The 14319-nt window shown below is 38.5% G+C and overlaps 1 protein-coding gene across 2 annotated transcripts in view; it reads right to left on the bottom strand.

The window, feature by feature from the left end:
• Positions 1-2051: 2051 nt before the first annotated feature.
• CHRM2 (cholinergic receptor muscarinic 2) overlaps positions 2052-14319 on the bottom strand; it is a 135280-nt gene continuing 123012 nt past the window's right edge. For both annotated transcript variants that reach the window (XM_036107715.2, XM_078059599.1), the window contains exon 3: positions 2052-4480. In XM_036107715.2, coding sequence (XP_035963608.1) covers positions 3033-4433 — 1401 coding nt within the window. In that variant the 5' untranslated portion in view covers positions 4434-4480 and the 3' untranslated portion in view covers positions 2052-3032. The remainder of the gene's footprint in view (positions 4481-14319) is intronic.

Here is a 14319-nt window from a genome sequence, read left to right as displayed (position 1 = left end):
GAGGCTATCTTGTGCACTGTAAGCGGTTTAGCAGCCTCCCCCGGCCTCTATCTACCAGATTCCAGTATCTCTCCCCCAAGTTGTGACCACCAAAAATGTCTCCACACATTGTTATATGTCCCCGGGGGAGCAAAATAGTTCCTGTATGAGAGCCACTGAAATAGACAAACCCAGCAACAGTTAATGCAAACCTTTGAATACAATGTGTGTCTTTCTAATCATCTACTACGTTCAGTATTCTTCCCATTTCTCTGATTCCAGTTGACAAAGCTTCCACGATGTGTCAGTCTATATTCACGTCCTTGCCGTAATGCATGATGGTTTCTCTTTCAACAAGGTTGTGGTGGCTATGGCGAAGATCAAGCACAGAAGGAAGGAAGGGAGGATGTAATGGCAATGAAGAGCAAGAGGCTGTTTGACTCATGGTGAGTTGAATTGTTAGAGTGGACCAGAAAAGACGCAAATCCAGACTCCTGAATCCTTGAATCCAAAGAGTTCATCCCAACTAAAGCTGAATCTACATCGTAATAGTACAACAAGTTAATAAGTGAAATATTCAGCCAGTCGATTGTTTCATTTATAGCAAACCGAACAGCCCATTGGCTTGATGTCCCTTCCATTCAACTGATTCACTGATTTGAAGAAATAAAATCAAAGTAAATGTGGATTTAAAATTGTAAACATCTACATTGAAGTAACTGTAGAGTAAAGGAATCTGTATAAACTGATGCTGTATGTTTATACCTAGGAGATTCAGGGGAAATGACTGCAGTTATTCAAACAGGAAGTTATTTTTATAAAGGGTAAGTTACATACAACTATTGTTGGCAATTTGCTTCTTACTAACTGTTCTTTTTTGTTGTTGTTTACCTTGTGCTTTTTTTTTTTTAACTTTCAAAATTGTTGAGAGGCCATTGATGAGGCAAGTCACACAAAACAGCTCTAAAGTGCTAAGGCTTAATACTGAAAAATTAATCATGCTACTTACATTGATATTACTGGTCAAGATATCATAAGGCCCATAAATCTAAAATGCAAAATAGGAAATTTGAAGTGAGTTTTATACGTTTGATTTCTATTGATTGGGCCATCTTCAGAAAATCTGATTTTAAGACTATAGCACATATAGTAAGAAAAAAAGTTGAGGGATAAAAATAGCTAAATGTGAATCAATACAATGATATATTTATCAGGGGTACCAAATAAAAAGTCTCTACATGGACAAGAGTCTATATAAAGCCACCGTTTGGGTAACAGTTCCTGACCTGACTTTTGATGGTCTAGAATTAAAGAAATCATGAGAAGTGACACAGGCACCACTACTCACAATTTTTTTCAGCTTTTGCTGATCTCACTTGGCCTCCATTAGTTATCCACTACGTGTCTGCCACAAAGATTACTGTATTTCTATGGACAGAATTTCGAAGTTAAGAAATTTTAGGGAGAATTGACAATTTGAGGAAGATGGAACAGGTGGTTTCAGGAAATGTTTTTTAATGAACTTTTTCCTTCTCCACTGGGACATAGGATGGCTATAAACAACCTCACTGGACTCTGACTTGAGTATCATTCGCTAGCAGGCATTGAAGAGAAGGTCTTATTCCCTTGGGACTGACGGAGAAGTCACTGGTGCCATGAGAGTACGTTAATCCTACTTAGGATTCCAAATGAGTAAAGCAGCTTCATCCTGCTGACAAAGGCCAGAAGGTCATGTTTTTCAAGTTTGCATTTCATACACGGGTCAGGCAAATTACCGTTGAAACAGAATTCTCTCAGCCTTCTATTTGCCTTTTGCAAAATTCGTCTGGCCTCGGTAAACTTTCTCCAACTAAAAATGACTACTCTTTAATTTGGCCAAACCTCAGTTTAAAAAATGACTTTGGTTTCTCAAGCATGTTTATGTATTAGGTAGGCTACTCCATTCACATAAGAAGCTCGTTTAGGAGAAAACCAGGCTGGTGAAAACATTTCACCCAAAGGATCATAAGCCAACTAAATGTTTATAGGCTTTTATACCCCCCAAAGAATGCAAACAACACAGTGGGCAGGGGTGAAAGGCCCACTTTCAAGGCCGTGTCTGGTTGTATTTACTGGAAGTCCTGCAGATTTTTGCCCTTACACAATGTACAACAGGGAAGTACAAAAGCCAATGGTGTAATGAGAAAAATAATGATCTGATCTAGTTAGGGTTTTTTTTTTTTTTTTTTTTTTTTTAAGATTTTATTTATTTGCGAGAGAGAGAATGAGAGACAGAGAGCATGAGAGGGAGGAGGGTCAGAGGGAGAAGCAGACTCCCTGCTGAGCAGGGAGCCCGACGCGGGACTCGATCCCGGGACTCCAGGATCATGACCTGAGCCGAAGGCAGTCGCCTAACCAACTGAGCCACCCAGGCGCCCCTAGTTAGGGTTTTTGTTTGTTTGCTTTCTTTTGATGATGGGAAAAGGGAAAGGTAAGGGGGAAAGAGCATTTATTATGTTGCAATTCTCCAAATAAAGCTGTAACAAAAGAATAATATATGCTTAACACTCTGGAGACCATTTCTACATCCTGTTTTGATTCTCTTTCTTCACTTCTCCATTGTGTGATGTCTATTTCCTTATGTTTAAGTCTCCATGTTAGCTTGTAACTGTGGCATTTCATCCTCGTATGGACACACAGGAACAACAACAACAAAAAAACGGGAAAAAAAAAAAAAGAAGCGAGGTTATTCTTCTTGTGCAGAGATAAAATTGTAGATTCAGAAGCCCTTCTTCAAGAGAGTACGAGAAAGCGTAGATTGTCCCTTCAATCCACAACTCCAACATGTCTCTTTCATGGTCTCGTTGCTCCTAAACTGACAGGGTTTATAAGGTGCAGGTTTCTCAAACCGGAGCATCGGCACGACAAAAGTGTCACTGTTAGGCTCCTTAATTGCACATTCCATAGTAAGACTATAAAGTGCAATGGCAGAGATTTTTTAAAACTGGGAGCTCTTTTATCCCTTCTCTTTTTCCCAAGCTCCCCTCACCACCTGCCTTCTCTACAAAGATGTTTTACCTCGTAGCGCCTATGTTCTTATAATGGCACATAAGAAGATGTTTAAAGGTCTTCTTGAAGGTGGCATTACAAAGCGCATAGCACGCAGGGTTGATCGTGCTGTTGATGTAACAGAGCCAATAACCAATTGTCCACACTGTGTTGGGGATGCAGGGCGCACAGAAGGTGTTAATGAGCACCATGACATTGTATGGGGCCCAAGTGATGATGAAAGCCAACAGAATAGCCAAGATCGTCCTGGTCACTTTCTTCTCCCGGGAGGGAGGAGGCTTCTTTTTGGCGGGCTGCTTAGTCATCTTCACGATCTTGCGAGCTACAATATTCTGTTTTTCATCTCCGTTCTGACCTGCAGAACCAACGAGCTCCACGGTGGTATTAGTTGGGGTACACGAGTCACCTTTTTGGGTCTTGGTGACAATTTTGATGCACGTGTGCTTAGAGTTCTCATCTTTGGAATGGCCCAGGGACGTGGACACTGTGTTCTCATCCTGGGTGACTTCATCATCTCTCATGTTAGAGGCGACAGCACTGACTGAGGTGGAATCGTTGGAGCTCTCTTTCTCCTCTCCCTGGACACAGTTTTCGGTCACCGCATCCCTGGGGGCTTTGCCATTCTGGATTTTGTTGTGCTCCAGGCCATCGTCACTGCCGGCCATGTTGTTGTTGTTTGGCTTCACTATCCTGCCTTGTACCAGACTGGGAGAAACTGGGTCTTGGTTGGCCACAGGCTCCTTCTTGTCCTTCTTGATCCTGCTCTTGCTGGCTCGGGATATGTGCCAGTATAACACGGTCATGATGATCACAGGCAGATAGAAGGCTGCAATGGCAGTACCGAAGGTGACAGCAGCGTTGGAGAAAAACTGAATGTAGCATTCCCCATCCTCCACAGTCCTCACCCCTACGATGAACTGCCAGAAGAGAATGGCTGGGGCCCAGAGGATAAAGGAGAGGACCCAGGCAGCCGCAATCATCATACCTGCCATTTTCGTGGTCCGCTTGACTGGGTAGGTGAGCGGTTTTGTGACACAGAAGTACCTGTCAAAGCTGATAATGAGCAGATTCATCACTGATGCATTGCTGACCACATAGTCCAGGGCTAGCCAAAGGTCACATACCACAGGTCCCAAAGGCCAGTAGCCAATCACAGTGTAGAGGGTGTACAAGTTCATGGAGAAAACACCAATGATGAGGTCAGCACAGGCCAAGCTGAACAAAAAGTAATTGTTGACGGTCTGGAGGTGGCGGTTGACTTTAATGGAGACCATGACCAGAATGTTCCCAATGATGGTCACCAAACTGAGGGATCCAGCCACAAGGACAATAAACACCACTTCAAATGTCTTATAAGGACTGGTCAGAGCCAGGCCATTGTTAGAGGAGTTTGTTGAGTTATTCATTTTGTGTTCTCTAATCAGCAGCCAAGTAGCCAAATACACATTTAAACCTGCAGGGAAACAGAATAAAATTAACAAATATAATATAAACATTGCGTTAAGATATATCAGCTTTCTTCCTTTTGAACCACAGTTTTTTTCTCCAAAATCTTCATTCCTTCCCCTCTATGTTTATTGTGCCTATCTGCCCCAATTCCCCACATAAAAGGCAAAGACATTAACTGGAGGGTTCAAAAAATCCTTTCAGGCTGGCAGTGTATTTGAAGTCTGATAATATTTTGAATATGTCCATATCTAGATATGAATATCTGTCTATCTATCATTAGTCAATTTAACTGAGTATACTAGTTTTTAAAGTTTTTTGAAGATTTTATTTATTTATTTAGAGAGAGCATGAGTGGGGAGAAGGGCAGAGGAAGAGAAGAGAGAGAATCTCAAGCAGACCCTGGGTTGAGCGCAAAGCCTGACGTGGAGCTCGATCTTATGACCCTGAGCTCATGACCTGAGCTGAAATCAAGAGTCGGGTGCTTAACTGGGTTACCCAGGTGCCCCTGAGTATACTATTGATGAATTAAACTGAATGAACTAAAGTTACACCTAAGACTTTCCAAAGCATCAAGAGGTTTCTGGTATGTACATAAAAATTAATAAGCCAACGGGAGGAAGAAAGCATAAAACTTAAAATATTGAGTATGTGACTTTTATAGTCAACAGCACCTTTCCACCTGGAAGCTTTAAGCCTTTTTCATAATGATACTGATATCGATACTAACAAAGATAATAATAATTCATTAGCCAATACCCTTCCCCCCAAAGACTATTTTTTTCCTCTGATCTCCATTTTACACTTAAGAGTTAGCATCACGTAGCCAGCATTTCCAGTATTCTATGCCCTGCAAACGAAGCTATTTACTAAATGCATATTGACAATGATTATGTGAATTTTCTGAATGTTTTACTTTTCAAGTCACTACCAAATTTATTATTCTGCTGTTCTTCCTGCCAAATCTTTGGTGCAGTCAGGCTAGGATTTATATTTGTTTGTCAGAAGAAGGAACTGAAGCCCAGAAAGAGTCAGTAATTTATATAAGGTCACATACCGAGTCAATCACAGAGGTAAGACTATGAACAAACCTCAGTTTGCTTGAGAATTTACTCATTCACTTTGTCCTCACATACCTACTGAGCAACTTCTCTGTATTAGGCATTTGCTATAGGCTGGGTATTCAGTGATGATTAAGACAAGATCCCTGCATGGGAGATCTATGTGCTCTGGTGGCAGCCATGGGTTGCCAAAGAAGCAATTATGAAACCTGAGTGTCCTTTCTGCTGCCAAACTCTGCTGAGTTTCAATAAAAACATAATTATCATTTTTCAGACAGTATCACCCAAGTCTAGTGACAGACTGCATATAGGAAGTTCTATTTCAGCTATAGTTACAAATGTGCACAGAGGTCTACTCAGGGATGTTCATTCAGAAATGTTATAGCAAAAAAAAAAAAAAAAAACCCTAGAAATATTAAAATGACTCACCGACAGAGGATTGGTTAAATATATTATGGAATACTCTTACTATGGGATAGTATGCAGCTGTTAAAACAAAGAAGCAGATACATGTGTTCTGGCATTGTTGTGGAAAATTACAGTTAGAAATATGATATGATCAAAGCAAGACTCATAATATTACAGAATAGAGTTCTACTTAAGCAGAAAGGTGATTACATATATGATACGAATCTGTAGGTCTTGAGGAAACCCTGAAGAGTTTACTCAAGGAAATGATGTTAATGCAGTGCAACTTACCATTTTGCCTTCCAAAATTACATATGAGGTGTCAGTTACTGCGCAGAGAAAAAGGGTCTTACAAAGTGTCATTTACTTTTGATATCAGATGCTTCAGAATACCACCCAATGCGTCCATTATGAATATATCCTTTTATAATTAAAAATGCAGATTTCCAGGCTCACCCCAGACCTCCGGATTCAGAACTGTAAGCCATATTAGGAAACACTTCTAAAACCTCTCCTGTGTTATCTCTTTTAAAATTTGGTTCCTTATGTCTCAACCCCACCTCGTATACCACAACCTATTTCTCTGGGCTTGGTCCTCACCCATCACATAAACATTCCTAGTGTCTCTTGTGTATTACATTTAGGAGGAAACACTTTCTTCAATATCCTATTCCTCACCGGGTATTACGAAGAGTTTGGTTTTGTTAACGCGTAACACAATAGGCATCCACTGGAGATCTTGAAATGTATCCCCCAGCAGATAAGGGAGGACTACTGTAGTTAGTAGCCCTTAGGTTTCCACTTCTATAGATCCCCTGTTCATACCTTGACCCCTGGGACACTGATTGATACACCTATCTAGGATTTTTTCCTCTTTCACTGGAAAAGCAGTGAATTTTGGCTTCTGAGTTTTCCTAGCTCTACCATCCAGCTTCCTGCCTCAAATGTAACTGGTGCTCAAAAGTTTATCGAATCAAAACAGGATTAACAATTAGTATTATTAATACAATCTCTATTTACTTACCCAGGGGAATTTTTTCAATAACGTTTTTCTTTAACAGCACTTTTTTTGGGTCATGATTCACACAGCTGTTTATTCATGAAATTTATTTGAAGAAAGCAATTTCACTAATCCAATCATTGATTCCAATGATTCCTTATTAGCTAAGGTAACTGTAAGACAGAATCCTGACTTGCTTATAAGCTTGCTTTTGTCTATTTGTTAAATTCACTGACATTTTTTGAATTGAGTTATATTTATGTTTCACAAATTGTTCACTTTAATAAATTTTGATTGAAAAACATCAAACATTTACTTTCTGAATGTCTGGTTTGACACTTCATTCTTCACATTCATTTTAATAAAATGTAGGACTATATTTATTTTCATTTTAAAAGCGTTCTGGTGACTGCCTCCAGAGAACAATGTATGAATATGACATTTTGTCAAAAAATAAACTAGTTTGATCTCTTATTTTGTGGATTAAGAAAGGGTAAGAGTAAGTGATTTGTCCACAGTCATCTGGCCTTTGCCATTGCTTGTGCTAAGAATAATACCTATTATTATTCTAAAACATCACAGTAATATAGAGATGTATGATTCCATTTATTTGCTAGTTTGTTTTCCTCCTTCCTCCTTTTCCCCTCTTCTTGTTACAATGAACTTGCATTACATTTCAGCTAAAAAACAAACAAAAAACCCCAAAACAAAGAACCCAAAAAGCTAAAAGAAAACCCAGTCTTGGGACGCTCAAACGTATGTTATCTCATCTTATATTAACAATTCTAAAATATATAAACACATCCTATCACCCCCTTGATCTGAAGACAGAAGCTGAGGCCACAAAAGAGGCTGAAGTGATCACTCTCCGTTTCAAGGCTACTGAGCGAAAAGTCTGCCACTAAAATGAACATCCTTGCCTTTGAGTTAGATACTCTTTCTCTGTTTCCCTTCTCCACTTGAGAATTATACTTTATCCATGTGAAATTGTTAGGCATTTGTATAATGGTGAACTATACCCAAAGGTTGCTAGCTAAGCCACATTCTATCTCGGGGACCTGGAGTTCTTACCCAGGTAGAACATAGCAAATTTATATAATAATATACTTTGTTGCTATTGATCTCCTCTAAATTCTTAGAGTTCTAATATTTGCTCCTTTATACTAAGGCCATACGTAAAAATGGAAAACATTTCACTCAGAGGCAAGCACAAATGTTTGAGGGATGGCGTTCCTGTCTCCCCACGTAATGAACAAGCTATGGAAGGCCCTGCAGCTCTTCTATTAAAGAAAACAGCGTCTTTTCATCACCCTCTTCCCACCTCTGCTGTTTACATATTTGGAAAAGTTTTTGCCCTGGTGTGGCATCGTAGGGTTTTATTAAAGCAAAAATTGTGACATCAGTGATGAAATAACATAATCACAACAGACTAAACAATGAAGATGACCTTCAGGATTCATATCTGAATATGGCAAGTGTTTTAACAACCCATTTGGTATTTTACAATGTTAGCATATGACTAAGTTTTGAGAGTATTATGGAAACTTATGAGAAAAACATTTTTTGGGCCTTAGTTTCTTTACTACTTGAGTCTCTATACATAGCAGTGAGGAATGCATCATGGTTTAATATTATCCTTGCAAAGTTCCGAGTGCTAATCTCTGCTCTTAATTATTAGCTGTGAGAGTCTGATCATGTCACTAAACTTCCATGAACCTTAATTTTCTTTTTTTCTCAAACAAGAGTAATAATAACCCTATTTTTCTTCTGGAGCTGTGGGAAAGTTCAACGTGAGATAATGTCTCTGAACCATGATCTATAAATGTTAACCTTAAGTAAGTGCCATTAATATTTACATTTGTTAAATGGGTATGAATTAATCACTTCTCTTAAGAGTTAACAGGAAATTGTGTGTGGGGGGGGTGAAGTAGACTAAGAGTGAGGAGATGTAGTAGGAATGGTAATACTAAATTATCTTTATCCATGATATTAAGTTATCAATAATATTAAATCATCTATGACAATATATTGACAATAATTAATAGGTATTGAGCATGCTCACTCTTCACAGCAACTCCTGAACAAAAGATCAAAGAATTAAGTTACTTGAGATTCAAACCCCGAGTGCCTGACTCCAGATTCTGCTACAAATATTCATTGTTTGTCTGAGGAGCAATCTTACTTGGCAGCAAATGTGTGTCCCAAATATTTATTCCTCTAACCTGCCATGACTAAGCCTTTTACCCCAAATTCAAGTCAGGTCCTTGGTTTACACAAAGGAGGATCATCGTGTCCAGGCTAAAACTGTGACTTTGGGCAAGAGCTGTTCACAATAAGATACAGATTAGTAAGTAAGGTTCCTGATTATGTAAATGCATAACATTTAAGATTTAAAACATTTTCCTAAAAGCAATCATCATAAAAATATGTCACCATGTGAATTAATATGTAACCTCTCCCTGAAGTATTCATATCAATTACATAGAAGTTCTACACAAAGAAGTTCAGTAACATTTTTATGAAGTTACAGAGAGAATGCTAATTAAATTGATTTAAAAAATAAATTCTGATATGTATTTAGATATGCAATGGAAATTAAATTAAAAAAATGGGATTTTCCCCCCACTCTGCCTAAGCCAGGCAGCATGCCTAATACATAACGATCTCTTCATAGATGCAACCACAGTGTAATAAGCTAATCATAAATTTATGAACACATGAGTTCTAACCTAGGTGTTAGAATTTTCTGCATGTTATTTTATTTAATTATCACAATAACCTGTAAAGAATTATCATCTTTTCCAGTTTTATAGATGACAATGATTAGAGAGCTGGCAAGTACTGAGGCCATGGTTCAAATTTAGGTATCTGACTCCACTATGTCACCCGTGACAGGAAACCTGAATTAAAAAAAAAAAAAAAAAGTTTTCTAGAAGAATAAGAAAAGTCAGAAAAAAAAAGAGAGGTCCATGTTTGATAACTAGAATCCAGAGAGAAGATATATAGTTATACAACAAAATTTCAAAACAAGAAATCAAGAGGAAGTCACATGAAGTTGACTTTATAATTGTTTATATTTATTTAACTTTTGTTTTTCAAATGTAATCTTGGTGTATATTACTTTTTACAGATTTCTAATTTCTGCTGCTATTTCAACACATTACCAAAAATGGCAGGGTGTTCTGAGTGTTCTCTGTCCATGTCTTTCACACTGAGCCCTGAGACGCAGCCTAACTGTTGAGCAAACGCGAGGGATAAAATCATCAGCCTCACCAGGGTTGCCTGAATGTCCTTCAACGGATAAAGCAATAAGGCCCATGGTAGCTTTTTAAATTGTATGTATAAGGGCTGAACACGCAGTCTATTCTAAGATAATTAAAAGTTTACTTCAATAATATTATGCAGAGATATGTAGCTTTCAGCACAAAATACTGCTATTACAGAAAACAAGAAAACTATAAGGATGATACAATATAGTGTTTTAGAGAAACGTCAGACTCTCATTAGGAGCAAGACTACCTACTACTGAGGAGCTAGTGGAGACATTCCCATCATCTCCTCTCTGCCTGAAGAAGGAGATGTGGTCAGTTTGCCCTGTGTTATCACCAATTAGAAAGCAAATGGAGCTTATTTGTTTTTAATTTATATATTTAAAAATAAATATACTGTATAATAATCTGATGAATGAGGTATTAACTATAAAAATTACCCTGACATCAGAGAGATGACCACTGGGGCATACAGCCTTTGTTTTAGATCTTCTACACATTCAATTAATCCCACTAGTTTATAAATACAATAGGCTTTGGGATTGTTCCTACATCAATGATCCATCATGCCTACCATGAATGATGGTGGAAAGAAAAAGAAAGAAAGGCAACAGAAATAGGGAGAGATTTTAAGGAAGTCTGAGAAACAAAGTCCCGTTCTTTAAAGAAAGTTTCAATTTTGATACCAATGCAGTAGAGAACAGGTTTGCTTACATCATGATGACCCCTACAAATCTTGAATGTCTTTCAATTTTACTTCCAAGTAAGGAAGAGTTCTGGCCTGGGGCTCGGGGGACAGTGCAGCTCTGAGAGCTGAATATTGACATTCCACACTCTGGTACTTTGACAACATCAGGCAGAAATGGAAGTAAATTTCTGCTTTTTTTCTCATTTGAATCAGGCTTCCCTTTAGCCAAAGGACACATTATGAGGGGAGTACACATATCGAGCGATTTTTCATGACTCCTGAATTTCACTACGTGGGGTGGGGGCCGCTGGAGCAACAAGGGCCCTGCTCCAAAACCGGGGTTAGCTTTGTTCTTTTTTTTTTTAACATTCTAAAACACTGTATTGAATTTCTGCTGTGAACAGATCTTCATCTGCCTTCAAGGGCTTCAGAGGATGGAAGTGAAGGAGGAATGAATGACTAAACAAAATCGAACACATTCTTGTCCACAAGGAGCTTATACTCTCAGGGAGACACAAATTACTGACGGGGTTTCCAGCCATCGGGAACCACTCCGGGCCAATATAATGGTAAGTGTCAAGACTCAGAATCTATGCAGGAAGGTTGGTCAGATTGGGGTGAAAAAATCAGAAGGCTGCCTGGATACCTTTCCTAGTAGATCTATCTCTCTTCTCTTTCTCTTTTTCTTCTTCCCATTACCGTTTGTTTGTGTGTGACATTTATATATTATAATACATATATAAACATATAAATATATTATAATACATATATAAGTTATATATGTAATATAAATAAAACATATATAAATATATATTTATATATGTTCTCACGATTCTGCATTATATTACATTTCTCAGAAAAGCTCATGGGGGGTGTTCACTCCAGTACACTGAGCCTGTCAAGCTGTAGGTTCTGAAACACAGAGTAAGACTTAGCCGTGAACTCACCTACACTGGGTTTTTAATTCTATCTCAAAGGATATGTCAAAAATATTCTGGAAGCAATGTGTAGAATTGTTCTCATTTAGAAAACTTCAGCACAGAATGGCAGACTTCACTGGATATGCATTATGTAAAATATTTGAAAAAAGAAGACCACCACTTAAAGCAAATTGCATTTATCAAGCTGTATCCTTAAGGTTTGTGTACTTCACTATATGCGAGTTGTACTTTTGTGAAAAAAAAAAAGAAAAAATGTAAAGGCAAAGGGTAGAAAAAGAGTGAAAGTAGCAGAAACAGCAATCTGATCCCCACATCAGTACAAATACAAGAGAATTCATGAATTTTTCCAATGTAAAAACCTTAAAGAACTTTCAAGCCCTTATGACAATGTACACATGTTCACAATTTTGGCTGCCTGTCAAACCTACTATTCTTAGTGATGCTGGACAGACTTCCACTCCCTGTTCGCCAAGCTATCTTTTCCGTTCTTAAAACACATCCTAAACAACACTTGCTCTAGAAATATGTCATGACTAAGAGGGAAAGAGACCTTACAATGGTTTAACGAGTACCCTAGTCCTTGCCTTTGTGTCCATGGTGCATTTTAGTTATTTTTTCCACACAATGTACCTCCTGCCAAAAAGGAAAAGAGGTCTGGACAACTCTAAATGAAACACACTATGGAATAAACCATTCTTTTGACTTTTCAAAATGAAATTCCATCTGAGGAAGCACTGGAGCACCCTTCCTTTTCTGTCCTAGGAATCTGACCGAACTCAGTATTGATGATGAACGTAATCTCCTACATGGTGCTGACCAAACAGTGTGCTCTTGGGCCAACAGCCGCAAAGCTAGAGAAAGCCCCCTGTCTAAAGGTTATTATGCCCTGACAAGGAGAGTGAAAGGAAAATGGAAGCAATCCTCAGAGAGCTACTGAAAGTTGTTTATGATGAGGCAGCTGTATTTGAGTCTGTGTCTTTCTCATCGTCTTGAGAAGTTGGAAATTTGTATAGTTGGCTTTTTAAAAATTTTGTTGTTCTTTTTTTTTCTCCCTAAAGTCAGCAGGCTGCTGGTTTAATAACTCTAAATTAGTTAATTCATTGCTTTGAATTAAACATGTGAATCAAATTTGCAGAGGAGTTGAGGCTTGTTATGACTCTGACAGAAAATTCTAGAATGAAAGCTGTTGTTCCAGAGAAGCTGAGCAATTGCAAACAATGCATCCCTTTAGGGATCCTTTTCAATGGCGCATGTGCCTTCCCCTGGAAGCTGAGACAGAACACAAGGCAACAGGGAACTCTGGAGAGTAGGTCAAGGACAGTTTTGAAAAGAGAAGTAAGAATCAGTTTAGGGTCAGGGAGAATCTAAAAGGGTTGTAAGTTAATATTTTTCCTCTTAAGAGTAGATTCAGATAGCTAAGAATTAATGGGACCAGAAATTATCAAAAGATTAGGAGGCACACACAGAAGTTAATTTCTCTTCTGAGTACAAAGAAAACGCAAATTTAAGTAACACATCTTGTAACAGGTAAGTAGAGAAAAAGACACTTGGTCATACTTAGGAATCTATATTTATTGTAAACATGTCTCTACTTAACGTTATATTGTTTAAGGGCAAAAAGGAAAAAAAAATCAATGCACGTGTGACTCTTTTCATAAAAGTACACATATGAAAAATAAAGTGTCCTGCGTTTTATAGACACAATTTTCGTCTTTAAATAAATGTACCCGTAAGTGTAAGCTTAACAGAGAATCATTCTCCTGGTAGCAACAACCAGAATGTAGGTAGGTACGGCCAAGAAATGAATTCACCTTCATAAGGGTAAATCTGGGTTCTTCAGCTTTTCAATGACAGAAATGACACACGCCTCATATGCCCGTGACTCACATCAGACTCCGTGACGCTATAAAAATAAAATAGTAATGAAGTGTAGAGAGTAATGCGCAGCAACTGTTTTAATTGTTTCCAGTCGAAAGACAAAATGATTGTTTCCTCGGAGTCTGATTGCAGCCTATTTCTAGAACGGAGCAAAATGACCACCGTGTTATCCCAGGAAAACGTGAGAAATGAGAGCACGGAGAAGATTCAAGTCTTTACTAAATGATTTAATGGCAATGAGATGGGGACACACAAAAAGCTGCATCAACTCAGCAAAGATTTTTGTATCTAAAGCACTAATTTAGAGTTCAAGCAAGTTGGTCGGAGAGAATCAAGTTCTATGTGGTAAATCAGGACAGTCAATCCTTCTACCTGCTCGCAAGGAAACCACTCTCCTGGTGGTAGCCACAGGAACTGCGCCATACTGAATGTCTGTGGTATAGTCACTCTCTTCCTCTACCCTCCCCTCCCCTCTCCAGGCACCATTAGCTCAAGCCTATTTCAATATTTAAGCACCCAACTCCCCCACCCCTTCCGACTCTTCAACACTTTGGAAAATCAGAGCTCTCATTCAGGCTAAGCTTGGATTTGCCAGCCCTGT

The sequence above is a fragment of the Halichoerus grypus genome, chromosome 12, assembly GCF_964656455.1.
Source record: "Halichoerus grypus chromosome 12, mHalGry1.hap1.1, whole genome shotgun sequence".
In the NCBI taxonomy this organism is placed as follows: domain Eukaryota; kingdom Metazoa; phylum Chordata; class Mammalia; order Carnivora; family Phocidae; genus Halichoerus; species Halichoerus grypus.
Note: the sequence above shows the minus strand (reverse complement) of the source record. Positions and strands in the feature narration are given on the sequence as shown.